The 18,574-nt window shown below is 52.9% G+C and overlaps 1 protein-coding gene across 3 annotated transcripts in view; it reads right to left on the bottom strand.

The window, feature by feature from the left end:
* LOC116950613 (insulin-like growth factor 1 receptor) overlaps window positions 1–18,574 on the bottom strand; it is a 125,705-nt gene that overhangs the window by 15,016 nt on the left and 92,115 nt on the right. For 2 of the 3 annotated variants that reach the window (XM_032968519.2, XM_076073034.1), the window contains exons 5-18: window positions 17,477–17,619; window positions 15,673–15,817; window positions 15,259–15,473; window positions 14,110–14,236; window positions 12,382–12,650; window positions 11,123–11,290; window positions 10,299–10,506; window positions 8,957–8,995; window positions 5,578–5,918; window positions 5,035–5,168; window positions 4,061–4,229; window positions 3,700–3,808; window positions 3,031–3,101; window positions 571–800 (exon numbers count right to left, since the gene is read on the bottom strand). In XM_032968519.2, coding sequence (XP_032824410.2) covers window positions 571–800; window positions 3,031–3,101; window positions 3,700–3,808; window positions 4,061–4,229; window positions 5,035–5,168; window positions 5,578–5,918; window positions 8,957–8,995; window positions 10,299–10,506; window positions 11,123–11,290; window positions 12,382–12,650; window positions 14,110–14,236; window positions 15,259–15,473; window positions 15,673–15,817; window positions 17,477–17,619 — 2,368 coding nt within the window. The remainder of the gene's footprint in view (window positions 1–570; window positions 801–3,030; window positions 3,102–3,699; window positions 3,809–4,060; window positions 4,230–5,034; window positions 5,169–5,577; window positions 5,919–8,956; window positions 8,996–10,298; window positions 10,507–11,122; window positions 11,291–12,381; window positions 12,651–14,109; window positions 14,237–15,258; window positions 15,474–15,672; window positions 15,818–17,476; window positions 17,620–18,574) is intronic. The other variant, XM_076073035.1, reaches the window with a different exon arrangement.

The following is an 18,574-nucleotide window of genomic DNA, read 5'->3' as shown; positions in this document are numbered from 1 at the left end:
GGCACGTGGAGCAAAACGTCGGTCACCGTGCCGAACGACACGCGGTGCACGACCCGAAAACATGGCGGAGGGCGTGAGAAGTTGATTAGAGGCGACGTTGACAACAGCGGCAACGCCGTGGCGCTGTAATGCGGCAATAACGGACGGCGAGCACATCAACGATCATGCAGATATTACCTAATCACATGACACTAGACTCACCAATGAGACTACTCTATCCATGGATCGCTTGCCAATGAACCGACGCAGTAATTAACCCTCGATGAATAGATACTGTAGACATGGCTGTCAGATCGACTGTGAACAGAATCGATACAATTAGACACCACGATTCAGGCTTCATGAGGACCGTATACGGGCAGAGACACGCCCACCCTCTTCCATACACGGACCGATCGCCGATTTGGTCGCATGTCCGATTTGATTCCATACCGATGCCGATAATTACACGACCGCGCCGGCGCGAGCCTCTTGGACTCCGCGACGGCGGCGCTTGCTCGCGTTGCAGCGGCGGCGGGAGGTGGGGGTGGACGTGGGGAGGATGGTGGGGGAGGCAGGGGGCACACGTACCACGTGGTGGCAGCTGAAGGACTTCATGACGGAGGCCTCGTTGAGGAACTCGATACGCTCGCGCAGGCTCGCGCCCTCGTTCACCGTCTTGACGGCGACGCGCGTCTCCGTCTCGTCCTTGATAACGCCACGCGCCATGCCCTCGTAGACCATCCCGAACGAGCCCTGGCCCAGCTCGCGCAGCAGCAGGATCTTATCGCGCCCCACCTCCCACTCGTCGGGGATGTACACTGTGGAGGGGGGGGGGTGTGCACCTCTGTTTAACTGGACGTCTGTGAGAAAGAGGTTCATAGCTTGTCGTATTCCTCCAGTGTAAATAAAGATTCTGATTGATTTTGATAAACGGGCACGCGAAACGGTTCACGGTGCACTGTTGGGAATTGAGGCCACGATTTGGTTTACTTGACAATCAATTTAGTTTGTCTCCTGTTTACCTTCCGTTTTTCTTTGTTTCTCAATTGTATTCTGCCCGGTAATTTATATAAATGCAAATAATGGATCCGTACACACACACACAATTTGATGCATGTATCATCAAGTTGTGTACTTGTGAATCGATGCACCGCTAACTATTATTTAACCTTTACTTAATCCAGTTTCCATCGTAGTTTGACATTCTAGGTTTATAATTCTAGGTTAAAAATGCTTTTCGGTCGTAATTTTTTTTTTACATTTCAGTTCCAGCTCTGCACGATCCTCCCCACTGCTGGCGACAGAGACATCTCAGCCAAACGGCCGGTGGTGGCAGCGGCCATCGCTGGTCAGGACGCGGCCTCTGGCCACCAGCGTTTGGTCAAGGCACGGCGACGCGCGAGCGGTTTCCCACAACTCCTTTTTTGCGTTTAGTTGTCCTTCCCCCGCACCTCCGATCGGCACGGTTGACTACATACGGTGCAAAGGAAGTTCAACATACACGCGCACGTGCAATAACTCCACGCGGCAGCGTGTCGCCCCCCCCGTTGACGGTGCCTCCCTACGCGTCTGCACGTCCCACCGCGGAATTCCTTGCTCCCGTATCTGGAGCCGCCCGCGGAACGCGATCCTGAAGGACAGCGCGTGTCGCTACGTCGAACGAAAGGTATTTGTCCGTCATCTAAAACCATTTTTGTATCGACTGACGCTGCGTTTCTGAAATTTGCGAATCTCATCCAAGTGAATAATTCTTAAACTCTAACTTGCATTTCACTCCGACGTGGACAGCGCTGATGAATATTAGCAGCGCACTTCACGTCAAGTCGGACTCGTATGTATGCATGCACATAAGGCCTCTATTACTTGACATCTGTGAAAAAGAGCTTCATAGCTCATCTCTCCACGTGGGTGTGCGTGTGGCGCATGCTCGTCAATTCTTTTTCCGGCGGTGTCTCGTTTTCATTCTCGACTTTTCCCCCAATTCTTTCATTTCATGGGTGTCGTGGTCTGAATTTTACACATTGTGCTTTGAGATGCTGAATAAATGTCGAACCTTTTACTTAACGTATATAAAACATGACTGCGGAGGTGGAAAAATGGCACGGAGAGGGCACGGGAGGTTAAAAAATACAGGGGGGGCATCCGTGGGCTTTTGGCATTGGGCTTGTCGTCTGCGGAACATCTGTACCGGGCTCCTGTTTAATAAATAAATGAAATAATACAGGGGGCGTTGGTGTAACGTTGGCACTGGGGTCATAGGTCAAAAAATAAGCAGGCAGAGACGAAAAGGGTGCAATGGCGTGAAGAGACGGAGATAGGACATGCTGACAGCTTCTGTGAAGGGCTGACGGGCCTGCAGGCACGGATATCACAGCCACGGGATGCCACAACTAAAGGTCGACTATTCCAGTGCTTCCCAACTCCAGTCCTCGATACTCTCCCACCGCGGGCCATTCGTCTTTTCGTGATTACCCAACCTTTTATGTTCGTACGCAAATGAAGCCACTGCCATACTGCACGCGGCTGAAGGTTGGCAGTGGTAGCGGACGGGTGTCGAGGTGGGGCACGCACGGATAGTGGGAGGGAGGAGGGAGGGAATGAGAGAGGGCGAGTGGGGTACAGAAGGGGAGTGAGAGGAGACTTGTGGTGTTTATAAACTATATAATGAGAAGCTAATGGGTTGTTTTTGCCCACCAGGCCCCGCCAGGCATCACGAGGCCCTACCACAGTTAGATGCACTGTGAGGACTGGAGTTGAGAAACGCCGGGGGGAGGAGGGGGGGGTGGGAACGGGTTTGGGGGGTCAAAGTGCTTCACGATGCACCCTCACGCAGCTTACATCGGACTGCCCCCCGGTATAAACCTCGGCTCTTTCGGTCGCAATTTTTGCGGACCGTGGCAAAAATGCCCAATTATAATTGTCTATCAGCCCAACGCCCCTCGCCATCACAAATGGCTTACCAGTGTCTATTAAAGTGAGTGAGTATAATGCAGGCCGATCGATATGGCACGAGATGTTAACGTTTGATGTTTTAAATGTTGCACCGACCTTCGTTGGTGCTGATGTACTCGGGGTTCACAGACGCGTACAAAATCCCGTTGGGCAGACGAGCCTCATTCCTGCACCAGGGAATAAAGAAAGGCGACAATCAACCCAGCGTTTCATCCAAACAGCCCAAGTCTCCCCAGACATTTTTGGAAAATTAATTTTGTCATCTGTCTTTTCAACCGCGCAACAGTCATGGGAGTTTTGATTTAAAGCTTTCGTGGCTGCAGGGATTCATATTCTTGGTTCTTTCGGTAAAGCCACGTAGAAGGGAGTGCCAATGAAGGGAGTGCCAATGAAGCCTCCTTGGCTGTCAAAACTCTCTTCACGTTTGCTTTGCCCATCAGAGTATTTGTCCGGTGTTGTACCGGCTCATCCATCAGCCCACGTGAACACACATTGTCACGTCACTTATCTTTGGTCATCCTTGCCTTCATTTTCGCTCTACCATCCCCTGCAAGATGATGTTGGGGGGTTGTCTCCCTTTTCATGTTACGTCTTCATATCACCCATTGCAGTTCACTTTTATTCTTTGCTGTTGCCAGAAGTGATTTGTATTCTTCCATCTTTTCACACTAAATTTCATTACATTTTCCGTTTCAAATGCACACACACACACACACACGGACGCAACGCACACACGGACGTTGCGCAACGCACACACGGACGCACCGCTTCTTGACGAAGAAGAACAGCAGGCCAGCGCCGATGGCGACTAATACGAGCAGTAGGGAGACCACGATGACCACCACGGGGATCACCTGGCTGGGCTGGGCCACGGCTGCACGCACACACACAAGTGGGGGGAGGGAGGGGGGTGAGTCAGTGTGCACGACGCTCGCTCTCGCCCATGTTTTTGGACAACGTGGCAGCCAATTCCTCGCAGCCGAAGGTGAACCTTTTGCCATTGCTGCGTTGAGTATTCACACTACGGAGAGAGGGTCGAGGCCGGACGTCTGGTTGGGCCAGCGTGCAAGCTGCGGGCTCGCTTGCGCCGTGGGAATGAGGAATGAGCGGTGGCGGCGACGCTTACAGGGTGTGGGCACGACGAAGCTGATGGGCTCGCTCCAGGACCCGTTCCCGGTGAGCGAGGTGGCGCGCACGCGCGCCGTCAAGTTGCCGGGCAGCAGGCCGTGGATCTTCCTGCCGTGGCCCTCTCTGCGGTAGGCGGTGCGCGACACGCACTCCAGCCGCTCCACCTGCTGCTGCCGCGACACCAAACGTGAGCACAATCGGGCCGCTCGCCCGCACTCGCACCGCTCACACCCGCGGCTACACCGTTCACTCATCGTGTGTACAAGGGCGATGCCGTGCGTACGTGTGTAACGCCGTGCGCGCCTGTGTAACGCCAAGTGTGCATGAGCAATGGAGCATACAACAAGAGAGTGAACCAGGAGTAACAGCATCTGCTCATATAATCTGCGTATAGCTGTCTGCTGCCTATGAGGTGTCTAGTAAATATTTATGTATATATTTATTTATAAACACATATGTGCACTGAGGTAATGGTGCTCAGCTCCTGTTCACAGCCCTGAGCCAGCGGTGGAAATTTCTCATTCCTATGTCAGGGGCGAGTCTCCCCATAGGACAACCACCACTGACTTCCCAACAAGGTTGTAACTCACTTTAACAACCCCAGCGGGATGATGGGCTGAGTCAACCCAAAATCAGGATTTGAATTCACAACCTTCGGACAGCGAGCAGGACGCTCTGCCGCCGAGCCAGCTGGCCACATTCTAGAGATGCGTGTGTGGGTGTGTATATATGTGTATCAATATGCAAGATGTGGCTGCACTGAAGCAGTGCGTGAATCTAATTTGCTTTATCTGCATGAATAATTATCAATCAACAGGCAAGCGAAGTGAGTTCAGAATCTGGCAAAGGGAACAAAATGCCGTCGCCCGCTTTCAGCGGCTGCGGTGAGCGGGGGTGGGGTCGCGGGGTCATGGGTCATGGGGTCGTGGGGTCATGGGGTCACGGGGTCGCGGGGTCATGGGGCGGCCTGACCTGCTCTCGCCAGACGGTGATCTCGTAGAGGATGATGAGCCCGTTGGGATTGGTGGGCTCGGGCCACGACAGGAAGACAATGTTGCTGTTGAGCAGCTTGGCCGCCATGGAGCCCGGGATATCATCGGCGTGGGCTGAGGGGCAGGTGCACACAAAGATAAAGATGGCTACCCCCCTGCGTAGCCTTCACAGACTATTGTGGCAAGTGCTTACGAAGCACGGCACGGTGCTCGAGGGCGTGGTGTGGTCGACATCACTTTTGTATACATGTTGTCAAGAATTGGTTTACGTGACCTATGCAGGCACCGGAGGAAGCTGCATTTTTGGCCCCCGAATCATCATTACAAGGCCGATAGTCTTCACCACACCGGACGAATGCCTCATATAAAGAGCGTAAATAATGGGGTAACGCTCCCCCGGCGTCACATGACGAATGGTTCTTGACAGCAAATGACTGGGCGACTATCTGACGATTAAATTTAAGGACTAATAATATTCTTTGCTGGGCGGGGTGGAGGTGGTGGGAAGGGTGTGGTGCCTCACGCTCTGGCATGGTCCTGGCGAAGACGTAGTTCTGCATGCTGCAGCCGAGGTCGGCGGCGGCGTGGTTGCACGCCTGGATGTCGATGCGGTACACCGTGAAGTGGCGCAGGCCTTCGATCACCGCAAACTCGCGCTGCCGCACGACCTTGTCCATCGTGGGGAAGTTGTCACGGGGGGCCGCGGTGGTGCGCGCTCCTCCGCCGCCGCCCGCGGGGCCGTCCGTCGTCCGGCCGAAGAAGGGCGGCTCGTCGCCACCTCTGCCGCCGTCGAGCATCACCACGCTGGCGTTGCTGAACGGGGAGGTGGGGGCGGCCGGAGCCTCGCGCCGCCGTCTTGACGGCCTGCGCGCGGCCATGGGCGGGGGGGGGCGAGACACGCTTGGATGGGAACACGTGACAACGCGGGCGGGGACCCCCGAGGGCGAAGGCGAATCACCTGCGCCATCCGCTAAACCTACGGCGGATACGCCTAGAACACAGCCCCAGGCTAAAGCTGGGCTCGTGGAGAAGGAGGCAGCAGAAGAGGAGGCCTCAAATGGCGACTTCTCTCATAAAATGATGAGTTCTTGCTAACCGCTCCGATGAATGAGCGTTGTAAGCATGTGACGATGTCTGGATATATCAGTGCATGGACTAAAATCGATTCTCATGTGTTGTAAGTGTTTGGTTCGCATAAATCCTGCAGCCAGTAGAGGCACTCTATGTACCAGAATGGCAAAACAAACTCTGTCCTAGAATGTAATTGGCAACAACTCTGACGATTCTTCAACTCAACGATAGGGCGAATGTGAGACGCCTCGTACGCACGCAAGCCTGGTCGCTCTTTCACGTGTTGGGTGAATCAATGGGACACCTACATCCGCGTCGACTAACGCGGGAACGACGACTGTGGCGGATTTGTGAAAAAAAAAATACCCTGGTCAAACCCAGGTTCCTTTGGGCACACAGACATTCAAAGTACACTTCCCCTGTGTCCAACCCTAACAACGCACCTCCACCACCTTCCCCCCACCCCCCAGTGTTAGCAATCACACTCAGCTTGTTGTTGTTATCGTAAGATTGATGTTGGTTCAGCGTGCGCATCCAGTTCTGTGTCTGTGTGCGTACGTGAGCTGACGCAGCTTTGCAGCGGAACGTCATGAGAGAATTTGCGACGTCACTTTTAAATATAATGAAAGTGTGTCTTTTTGCTGTTGTTCTCTTCGCACGAGCGCGAATGTGTCGGGGTCTCTCAACGGAAACTACGCAAAATGATTTGTTGGTTAATGCTGCATTAACGCATTGGTGACGCATCGCCCCGGCAACAAACCCTCAGCGGAGCCGATTTACAGGACCGGCTGAGTCACCGAAGGGGACGCGAGGCGGTGACGCACGCCGGCCATTACACCCCCAGCACAGGAGAAGTCGCAAAAATAAAAGTACCGATCGCTCTGACTGCACACGCGCGTAACACCCCACCTACAAATATACACCCACCAATACCTACAAATATCCACCCACCAATATCCACCCACACCAACCCACCCAACGCGGTTCCACCTAACGAGACGTCCTCTCTCGGCGTTTGGAGGGATGGGAGTCTTAACTGACGAGATGCGTACGGCGCCGTAAAGAGGTGGGGTGCGGCGTCGCCTCATTACCAAGCGGGAAACGCTTCCAGTGGACGTGACTCCAAATTAGGAGGAGCGATCTTGACGGTTTTTCCTGATGCATTAAGCTCAAGACAAATGCGTTTCGCCATCAGCCACCGTGGGTTCAGCCCGTCCATCCAGACGTGCATTTCAACCTCGCGCTGTCAAGACGCACGTGCGCCATAACCCTCTCGTGCACCGTGTCCACTTTGGCGGAACCCTTACGGTCTTTACCACGGTTATTCAAATCGTACAAAACGTATTTGACAGATTTGAGGTTGTTAATCCGGGTTCGTAGTGCGGTGCGCTAACCGCTGCGCCGCCGCTCCATTCAATGCAAGTTGCATCGCCGCGAGGTTAACGATCAGAATTCTCGGGTGAACCGATTCGTCGTTCCCCACGTGCTAGCAAACGCGGTTTGATGCTGGGAATCAAACATGCCGTTTTTAAACAGGAAACGGAGGAGCGGTCTGGTTTTGGGGAATGAGAAACACACACGCGCTCACACGTGGCGTCCGTACGAAGCCACGTGAAACCAGATTTCATCCAAGGTAATTAATCTCTCCACCGTCCGCAGCAATAACAACGTCATGTGCCTCTGTCACAACAACATCACGCCATACTTAAGTACCCTGCGTGCGGAGCCGACGCTTTTCCCCGTGGTAATTCCGGACAAAGACGACAGCTAAAAATAGCGACGGTCAAGTGACCTCTGAAGCGTACACCGCGCTGCTGCTGCTGCCTCAAGCACGGTCGGCCGATGGGGAAAAGGGTCGAGTCAATTTGTGGCGTTCGGAAAACTGTTTTCTGAAGACGAAAATAACACTGCAGTTAAAGATTGCCTTGCGCGGTATACCTGCCGCTAACGTTGGATGGCGATTTCGATGCGTGTGGAAACAATGTCTCCTCGTGCTCTCATTCCGTGAAAACAAAACTGACGGAGGGCTTCTGCTGAGCAGCATTTTTTTTACAAAGGAAGGTGAGAAACCACACATTCAAGCTTACAAATCATCGGAGTGTTAGAGCGCCCGATGTCGGCAATAGATCACGGTAGCCTGGGTTGTGGATTGGAAGCCGAATCAACGGTCTGTCTGAGGAACCAACGCTTTCTGGGAGTGTCGCTCACACGATTTAATTAAGCAACTGTCAATTGTCCCCAAAGCCAGAAGTACAATGGCCATCCCTGCGCTTTACAATGGGCCCAGCGGCAAGGAATAAGGGGCATGCAGTTGAACACCACGAGATCTCGGGCGGAGAAACCCGGTGCTTCATTGGCCACGTGAAGTGGTCACCGGGACTGCTGTGGGGAGGAATGAGCCGGCTAAACGTGTACGCGGCCACCGCCAGTCGTGGTGAACATGACTGCGTCGAGCTCGGATCAATCGGTAAACGCGTGGCTCCTCTAAGAAGCCAGGCGGTCCCTGAGCATGGTAACGGGGCGGCTGCTCGGGAGAGGGGGCTCTCGTGCGCTTGTCCCTCGGAAGGCCTCGAGAACATCCGCGTACGTTGCCCATGCGCAGTTTACGACGAAATCGCAGAGCCGCGGTTTTGTTCCCGCCACGCCCACGCAGGAGCGGTTTAATAGGCGGGGAAGAGGCACCAAAGGAACTCTCCACCGCGACAATTATTCATTTATTTATTGATTGCAATAGGGAATCAGCCAGGTGCATGGTTCCTCTGACAGACGAATAGCAGCAAAAATCACATCTCCGTTTTGATTGAGCCTCTGTAGCAATGTCATCACCTTACCTACTGTCGCCAATCTCCCCAGACTTACTGCCCGGCGGTCTGAAAACGCAAGACATGCAAACTTTGTCCTTGAATCTCAGCACATGGCACTCCCCATCACTCACACCGCCGCACCTCTCTCCACTCGCTGTCGCAGGTGACGGTTGTGTGAACTTCACAGCGCCACTTCAACTAGGTCATTTTTTCCTGCCAGCATGATGCACACGGCCAAGTTGTGGCATGCCCAAAAGTCAATATTGCCAAAATGAACAAAGAAAGGCTTTTATTTTAAACGTTTAAGAGATTAAATTCCATCCCCCTGCTGCAATAATTTGTATTATGCAGGTAACATTATTATTTGAGTAATAATGACCCAGGAACACCTCGCTGAGTCTCAAGACTCTTTTTCAGGAGGGTCCTGCCAAGTATTCGCAGTCGGGAGGCAATGTTACTGCTGAATGTAATCCCAATTGAGTAATTTGCAGGAAATGTTTCAGCATTGGGATGTTAGACCAACACCAGTTACAATGTTTTTTATTCTTGGTTCTTTCGGTAAAGTCACGTAGAAGGGAAACAATAAAATAATAAAAATATAAAACAATAAAATTCTCACGACGTTTCGTGAGAAAACCACACCTGACAATGATTGCTTGTGTTGCAGTCAAAACGTCGTGAGAATTTTATTGTTTAATATTTTTAAATTTCATTGTTTCCCTTCTACGTGACTTGACCGAAAGAACCAAGAATATGAATCCCTGCAGTCACGAAAGCTTTAAATCAAAATGTTTTTTTTTTGTATGGGATGAAATCGGAGAACCCTGAGGAAACCCGTGCAGGACAAGGGAAGAGAACAGACAAACGCCACTCAGAAAGGCGCCCGAGTCGGGAATCAAACCGAGGCGCTTCTTACTGTAAGCCACAGGTGTGACCAATGCGCCACCACCTTGCCTGTCCTGTCCTTGTTCACAGATGAATCCTCCCAAACCTGAACCTTAAAGATTATCGACCCGCCCCCTCCCCCCCAGTGATTGGGTTTGGGACCGTTTCAATAACCATTGACAAAACCAGCTTCCAAGTCATTATTTTCTCCTGGAGGTTGTAGTCACACAACCCCTCGTTTAAAAATGGGTTTACAAAATCATCGCCGGCGTAACCAAAGACGCCACACCCTCCCGCTAGCGCCCAGCTAACGAGCCTCAAAGTGCCGGGGGGCCTACGGGACAGGCGCCATCGTCGGCCGCGAGCTTCAGGCCGAGGTCGAGCCAGCGTCGCCTGCTCGGGGGTCGCGACCTCGCCTACATCACGAGGCTGACCCACCAAACCAAACCGCCGTCACGTTGCCACTGCCGCCGCCGCCGCGCACCTGGGTATGAAGATGGTGTTGTGCAAGAAGTTCTCAAACGCCTTTTGGAAAGCTGCCTGCTCCTTCTCCTTCTCGATCTCGCTCTCCGGCTTGGGGCAGGCGCAGCAGGTAGTGGAGTGGCCATCGCCGGCCGTTGAGTTGCCCTTGCCGGGGACGTCGTCGGAGTCTATCGTGCCGGGCGAGTGGTCCGGCGACGGGATTTTGAGGCCTAGCGGTGCACCGGGGTACAGAACAGGCGGCAAAATGAGTATACGCGAGATCCACCGCTACGTTGCTTTTAACAGGCAAGTCTGTTAGTGAGCACCTTTAAACTAAAAACTATTTTTTATTTTACCAGGTAAGGCCCACTGAGCTATATAACTTTTTTTCAGAAGCGACTTGGCTACAAATGATAACCCAGTGAAGTGGCTTATCGTGTGGAAGTTTATGGCCGCCAAATACTCGAAACATATGTTTATAAAATGTGGAGAAAAATTCACGCGGCCACGGAGAGAACATGCAAACTCCAAATATACAGGCGTCAGGGTCGGGATGGAACCCACGTCCTCCTGTATACCAGGTGAGGTAGTTAACATCTCGTCAGCACGACGTCCGAATGATGACACTTATGAAGGTTGGGACAACGTACGAGAGAGCAGCCAGCAACATGCCGGGCTGTCTTTGTCCCCTAACTGTCTTTGGCTACTCAGCACTGTACCACTCGGTCTCACTGTACCGGAGCACTCAGCGTCACTGTGCGAGCTGGGAATACTCAGTCTGACTACTCAGTTTAGAGTGCTGGAGTACTACCCACAATGCAGCGTGACCCGGGCGACCCCACGCACCTTGCTGGCAGTAGTTGAGCTCGAAGAGTTTGCTGTTCTCAGGCTGGCGCTGCCAGTAGAGGCGGTAGTAAGAGAGGTTCCCGTTGGGGCTCATGGGCGGATTCCACTTGATCTTGATCGTTGTGTTGGAGGCGAAGACGGAGACCACGTCGCGTGGGATGGACGGCACTGAGACAGCAACGCAGAAGCAAAACAACAGAATTACATGGCAGTACGGCAGGCGATGATCAACTGATAACGATTCTCGTGCTCACAGCAACGACATAAACACGCCGCAGTCTGCTTCCCCGGACTGTTAAAGATTACGTGATGTTCACAGAAAGAGAGAATGCTGCATGTGCTGTCATCATTGTACAAATTTGTAAAAATTACACCGCTAACAAGTGAAGTGCGAAACTACTGCAGACTACACTGGTCTGTGAAACACAGCACGTGTTCCCTCGAGGTCGAGTATGATGATCGTACATGGAGAGCGATCATGGTCAGGGTTTGTGGAATCACAACATCTTGGGAAATACTCCATGCTCTCTTATAACGTATCCTGGACCCTCATTAAAGGTGCAGTTGATGGAACGCTGAAATATTACTTTGTTTCTGGTGTTGAGTGTAAACCCCATCCTGCCATATGTGTCAGCAAAGACATCAACAATGGCCTAAATATAATAATAGTGGCGTGGATTTCAAACGCACTGATTTGATGCGTAACACCCAGAAGTCCTACTGTAGCGTACAGTCCGCAGGTCCCCTGCCACGCCTTGAGCGTTACGCACGCACATGAAATATTACAAATGTCCCTCGAAAAGTCAGACTTTTGGGGCAAGTGATGTTCATGTGCATTTATGAGGGCTGGCACGGGACATGAGGGACGGGGTGGGTGGCCAGCACCATGCTCGACTGCCTTTGCCTCCCCAGTGGCGATGTTTACACACCGCACCAGCTACTTGTTTGCGTCGACCTAGGGCAGGGGTCGGCAACCTGTGGCGCCGGAGCCGCGTGCGGCTCTTTGACAACTGCTTCGTCACGTTATTATTTATTATTCACGCGTAATTGCGGCCCTTGAAATATTGAGTTTTATTACAGAATTCGAAAAAATGGCTCTTCTTGTTATTTTGGTCGCCGACCCCTGACTTAGGGGGAGGCTCAGGACCGTTTTCGTCACTGGCGTCGGTGGTCAACGGGAATCAAGCTCTTAGCACAGCGCGCTAACCGCTACATTACCGCTCCCCGCACGTGCGCGCGTGCGGCTCGGCACATCTCACCGCTGGCATTGGTGCGCACGTAGATGATGTTGCTCTTGGCGCCGTGGTTTCGGCCCTCGTTGGAAGTGGTGAGCATGTAGGCCTTGACGAAGATGGCGTACTGCGTCCAGGGCTTGAGCCCCGCGAGCATCGCGCGCGGCTGGCTCTGCTGAGCCGTCTGGTTCGTTCCCTTGTTGGAGGGCAGTGAAGGCGGCTCGTGGTCCTGGAACATCCAGCTGTTGGAGCCGCACGCGTCCTGCCCCTCGTACTCCGTCACGTTCTGGTATATCCTGCGTGGTGTGCACCCCGAGGAGGAGAAGGGCAGCCGATGGGGGGGAGGGGGGCAGTGGTTAAGGCAGTGGGCCGGCCAAGGACCGGTTTGGATATCGTTCGTCCCCGTGGTCAGGATTCGAATTCAGGTCGTCAGATTCCATTACACAACGCTAACATTGGCGGTGAGATATATCTAAACTGGTCCTGGGCACCTCCTGCACCAACCCACACTGACCAGCATGGTCAAGTATGATCAAACAACACAGCATGGAAAGGCCTTCATCCAGCAGTGGATGGAGAAGGGCTGTTAATCTATAAACATTTTTTTGGTTAGATACGGGCTTGGAACATGGCTGTGGTGGAACACTCTTTGTGTTGCACTGCGGCAGCGGTTAAATGTGGGCCTGGCCTCCCGCCGACGTCGCCCCGGGCGAGCCCCATCGACGTTCACGCCGAGGGCAATGGCCGCCCGCCCGACGACCGAATGACGGCACATTGTCTCCCGATCGCCGGAGCTCGGCCGCGCACAACGGAATTGGCGCTTTCTGTAGCCGCAAATTACGGGGCTCATGCACAAGGCGCGAGGCCGGCACCGACAGTCAACGAAGCCGGGGCCGCTCGTCGCTGAAGACGGACGGCGCTCGTCTTGTCTTCAGCGAAGCAAAAGGGCCGTTTCAGTTGAAGATCTTTGAGGCTGGAGTCCACGGCGCGAGCTTCCATTTTGCTCCGCGCCTCCCGCTGAGGTGGCGGAGACGTTGTGACGCGACTTGAATGTGGGCGCATAAGCCACGAATGAGAATGAGTTTGTTATTTTTTTCATGAAGGATGTATAAAATATAACATTTTAAAAATCTGAAAGTGAATTATTAAGTCACACATGACCTGACACCAATGAGCGAGGCAGAGGTCACAGGACCCACAATTCGACATAGGTGGCTGCGTAGCATGCCCAAGTGCCTGCGCTCTTTACACTGCAAGAAAGCAACCATCCTGCGCCTGGCAGAGTCGTAACGGTGCATTTGGGAATTTCGGACGGAATTCCAAGAGCAGGAATTCAAGACTAAAACTGTCATCGCGAGACACTAAATGTGAACTCCTCCAAAAGGTTCTCAGGATGTTTGGTATGCAGGCACGACACCGGGCACACCTCCCCTTCACCCACCCGCCCTCACCCACCCACCCCCCCTCACCCACCCCCCCTCACCCACCCCCCCCACCACCACCCTCCCCAACACGTCACGCAACGACAAAAGGTTCCCACGATTCCACAGGAGCTCGAGTCACGATGCGGAATTTCTCCTGCGCCGGAAGCCTCGGGGTAACGTTGGCGCAGCGACTTCCGGTCCAACTACGGCGACGGTGGCGGCTGGACGAGCCGGCTAGCGCCAACGGATGCGGAGGCACCGGAGCGGAGACCTTCGCGCCCCTGGCCGAGCGGCACCGACCACCGCGTGAGCACGGGCAGAGGGCACTCACGTCTCCTTGTAGTAGATGACGAATCCCAGGAGGTCCCGGTAGTCCGGGGGCCGGTAGTTTGTCCACGTGGCTATGATCATGGTCTGGCTCGTCTTGAGGGTCGTGAGTTCCAGCAGGGTGCTCTCGCCTGAGATGCGGCGGCGGCGGCGGCGGCGGCGGCGGTGGCGGCGGTGCACGGCAAGCGCAGGGGGGTGGTGGGGGGTTGGCGAGAGAAGGGAGCCGGGAGCGGGAAACATTTACTCGCGGAATGAGGAGCTCCCAACAGGAAGCATCGTTATCCTTCGACATTTCCTTGGTATCGTGAACAACAACAAAAATAAGTTGGCAAGGCAGCCCACTGATAAATGTGCAAAACACACCATCTTGCATTAAAAAAAAATCCACGTTTGGTGCGTTAAGCCGATCACCGTGATGCCGTACGTACAATATTCGTACCAGTATTCAGCTTCACGTCAATGTTTTAATAATACTCCCGAGTATCGGCGTTGGTGAGTTGCGTAGGAATTGGTTGAGATTTGTAGTGTTCCTTAATTCATGTAAAACCGCCTTCCTGCCCGTGCCTCACAACACAACCAGGGCGACAACGACTAAAGGAAGTTGCGTCTCTACACCTTGGTCTGAGAGTAGCCATGAAACCTGCGCCTCCCCCTAGGGAGGGGAGGGGGGGAGCCCCGGTCCAGTACGCAGGGTTAAATTATTAAATAATGGATGAGTTTCTGTGTGCCCAGCACAGGAAAGAGTTTAACTAGCACCTAATCGCAGCGTCGGTGACCAATGTACGAAGAACGGCATTCTGGTTCCCATAAAAACAATGCGGTTGCACAACGGCAAAATGGCAGGGTGGGCAGCACATTTGCCGCTTTGGTTCGAGCAGCAGCGGCTTCCCTCGTGAACGCTGCAGATGCGTTTACCAAAAATGCATGCAACCTGCTTCACAGTGCATGTCACAAGGTCCTGTGGGGCAAGAGGAGTCCACGTGTGCCGGGCGTCACGTGACTTAATTTGGTAAAACCACGTCGCCAAGTCGCCCCGTTCGCTGGCAGAGTGCATTCGCCTGCGACACCATCACACCTTTGTGACAGCTACGTTAATGGCACGAATAACTAAATGTGCTAATCGAGTGAAGGGCAGCAGGGGTGGCTTGCGTACAGGAAGCCTGGTTTCCGTTGGTCTTTCCCGAGATTTCGCTCTCGTCCTGACGGCCCCAAGTTCCCGTCTTGTTCGCCATCTGGTGGATCTCAGCGGGGCAAAGCTTGGGGTTGGAGTGAAAGAACATCTTGCCCCTCTCGATGGTCAGGCTGTGACGGTCCCAGTCCCAGAGCTGCTGGAGGTTTTGGTTGTCCAGGACGTAGAACGAGTAGTTTCTGTTTGCGGGAGAGAAAATGTCAAAACCAAAGAAACGCCAACGGGAAAACACCTCCACCCACCCCGCTGCCGTTCACGCCGGCCGACAACGGAACGTTCTGCTTCAGACAATGGCTGCGAGTGCAGAGCACGAGGAAGAGGGGCATCCGCCCCCCCCCCACACTGTTTTGTGACGGGCGACACGCGGACGCGCCTCACCCTGTCTCGAGCGTCTCGCCCTTGATGAGGCGCAGGTTGCGGAAGAAGGAGAGCGAGATGAGCGCGTACGAGTGCTTAATCTTCACGTAGGCCGTCACCTCCTCAATGCGTCCCAGGTTCGCCTCCAGCTCGGCCGCGATGTTGTCTGCAGGAGAGACGGACGGAGGGGCAGACGAGGAGAGGGTGAGGCGGGCGGAGGGGGGGAAGAAGGATCGGGATGCGGAAGTTGGCAGGAGAGGATGGAATTTTTGGCTGGCCATCGAACAAAGACGGCCACCGCATCGCGCGCTTTCAGATGCGCTTCTGCGGCCGTCTGGAATGCTCTTCCTTCCGATATTAGGAAGCCACTGGAGCTATGTACTTTTAAATCTAGATTGAAAACTCATTTCTTTAAAACTGCTTTTTGTGTTTAGTATGTTGTCCCTTCCCCGCGTCTCCGATTATAACGGTTGGCTACGTATGGTGCGAAAAAAGTTTAATATACATACATACAAGGCATGAATGTTTAAAAGAAGACCAGGGACAGAAAGACAGAGGCACTAATGGGAGGCAGGGAACCCAGGAAATGTCTTAAAGCTTGTAAGCATTTTCAGCGCTTTGAGGCCTTGTGCGAATTGCACTACAGAAAAGAGTTTATTATTATAATCATCAATCATGATTTAAAGCCGTTGATATAATCAACGATCTTAAACAATGCATGCAAGTTATATTCTATCCATCGGACGTGCCAAACGATGAATATGGATTGTGCGTTGGTCATTATTAATACACTGTGCAGACGGATGAACGCAAGTCAAAGATTTAATTCCAGTGCGAAAATGGACTTCAACCAAACCACGACTTTGGCAGGATTCTGCTGCTTCTGCTGCTGCTGCTGTGGGGTTCTGGTAAAATCCTCATTTGGAATTCAAGCCCTGGGCAATCGATTTTACACTGAAACCCAATCTTGACACCCAATTGTCTATCCACGGAAGGGACTGTCGCATTACATGCGGCGATGCAGATATGTTACCTGACTGGATTTGAATGTAAGTTGAACTTAGTATAGTACGTAGCCAACCCTGCTAATTGGAAGTGCGGGGGAAGGACAACAAACTAAACACAAAAAGCATTTCAAAAGAACTGAGTTTTAAATCTGAAATGGTAAAAATGTGCAAAAAAATTACACTCGAGTAGTAAGACTGTTTAATGAGGGTTCTTCAATTGGGATGATTGGCCAATGAATAATAATAATAATGTCTTGTATATAGGAGGAAGCTAGAGTAGCCAGAGAAAATCCCATGCATACAGGATGAGGAGAACACTCAACTTGGTCCACACGGATGGGATCTGTGCTGCCATGTCCTGGTCACCTCACAGCCCAGGGGGATTGCGGAGTTTCACAAATCTGCGTGACCCACCAACCCTTACCTCCAAAGCGCTGGACCGCAGGCAGCGGGCCACAAGATACAAAGGCCTATTGCTTAACCAGGAAAATAAAAAGAGTACAGTAACAATGCCCCTTGCTGGCAGACGATACCCGTTTGCAGGCCGGTGCTGTGTGCACCTGGTAGCACGCAGGGACGATTTCTACTGTGGGTCCCCCCTAGGGGAGACCGGCGGAGCGCAACAGAGCGGCCGAGATGCGATGTGACGCAGGGCGCTTTGAGATGCCGAGGCATTTAAGCAAGCGCCACTACGCATGCAAATCCTTATCCTTCGTCGTTAAGATAAACGCGTTCTACAAACACGGCGGAGCACTCTGTGAGCCTCCGCCCGCTCAGCGAGCGCCGTGTCACCGCTACGATGACACTGTGATACGCACTGCCTCCTCGGATGTTGATGTCCAGGCTGCCATTGATGATGGTGCAGCCGTTGAGGTCTTGGGCGGCCGTTACGGAGTCGATGATCTTCTTGTTTACGTGGCACACCTTGGGGCAGAGCCCATCGCACTTTTTGCAGGTCATGCTATGGGGAAGAAGGACAGATGGGATATACGGAGGGAGGGAGGGAGATTTGAGGTCATTTTGTGAGACTTCACTTGAACAGGAATGCAGTTCATTGGCGCGCGCAACAGAGTTATTATACCCAGTAACAATTGGCCAATGTTAATTTCTGGAGCCTTAATGAGAGTCAAAATTGCTCACTCGTTAGTTTGTTGTCCTTCCCCCCGCGCCTCCGATTAGCACAGTTGTCGACGTACAGTGCGTAAGAAGCTCAACGTACGCACGTACAAACATGAGTCCAGCGGTAGGCGACACGGACGGCCGCAAAGCCTGACGGGGGTGCGTGTCTCCTTTACGAGACCGCGGAAAGTGGATCAGTGAAATATTGGATGTCATGCATTCAGCGTTGCACAGCACGGTGTCTTAGCAGCACGGCGAGTGACGATGTGAAACTAAACTCCAGTGTCATCATCATCATCTTCACCGTCATCGTCATGATCGTAAATTGTCGCTCGCTAAAAACCTGACACTGTCACTTAGGTTCTCAACGCACGCTCAGACCGCAATCGAAATATCCAGCGTTTAAACATTGCTGATTTAATTCTAGATTTAAACCTTTCGTGACTGCAAGGATCCATACTCTTTGGTTCTACGTGACTTTACCGAATAGAACCAAAGAGTATTGCTGATTTAGTGGTGAAAATTACACGGTGCATCCCACCGGTGCGGCTGAAATAATAAAACTTGTAATGGCTCGTTAAACGCTTGTACATCAAATGTCAGGTGGTGGAGGATCTTAACGGCACAAAATATCATGTTGCGTGGCCTAACCCCAAACGTCTATTATGACTCTTGGGGCAGGTGCTGTTGGCGAGCACCCAGTAGGGGTGGCACGGCACACGACCGGGGGTGGTGTTGCCAGCACCACGCTTGGCCACCTTCGTCTCCTCACTGCATGTGTTTACACACCACGCCAG

Source organism: Petromyzon marinus, chromosome 40 (assembly GCF_048934315.1).
Source record: "Petromyzon marinus isolate PM22_M1 ecotype Great Lakes invasive population chromosome 40, UKy_Petmar_22M1.pri1.0, whole genome shotgun sequence".
NCBI classification, from domain to species: domain Eukaryota; kingdom Metazoa; phylum Chordata; class Hyperoartia; order Petromyzontiformes; family Petromyzontidae; genus Petromyzon; species Petromyzon marinus.
Note: the sequence above shows the minus strand (reverse complement) of the source record. Positions and strands in the feature narration are given on the sequence as shown.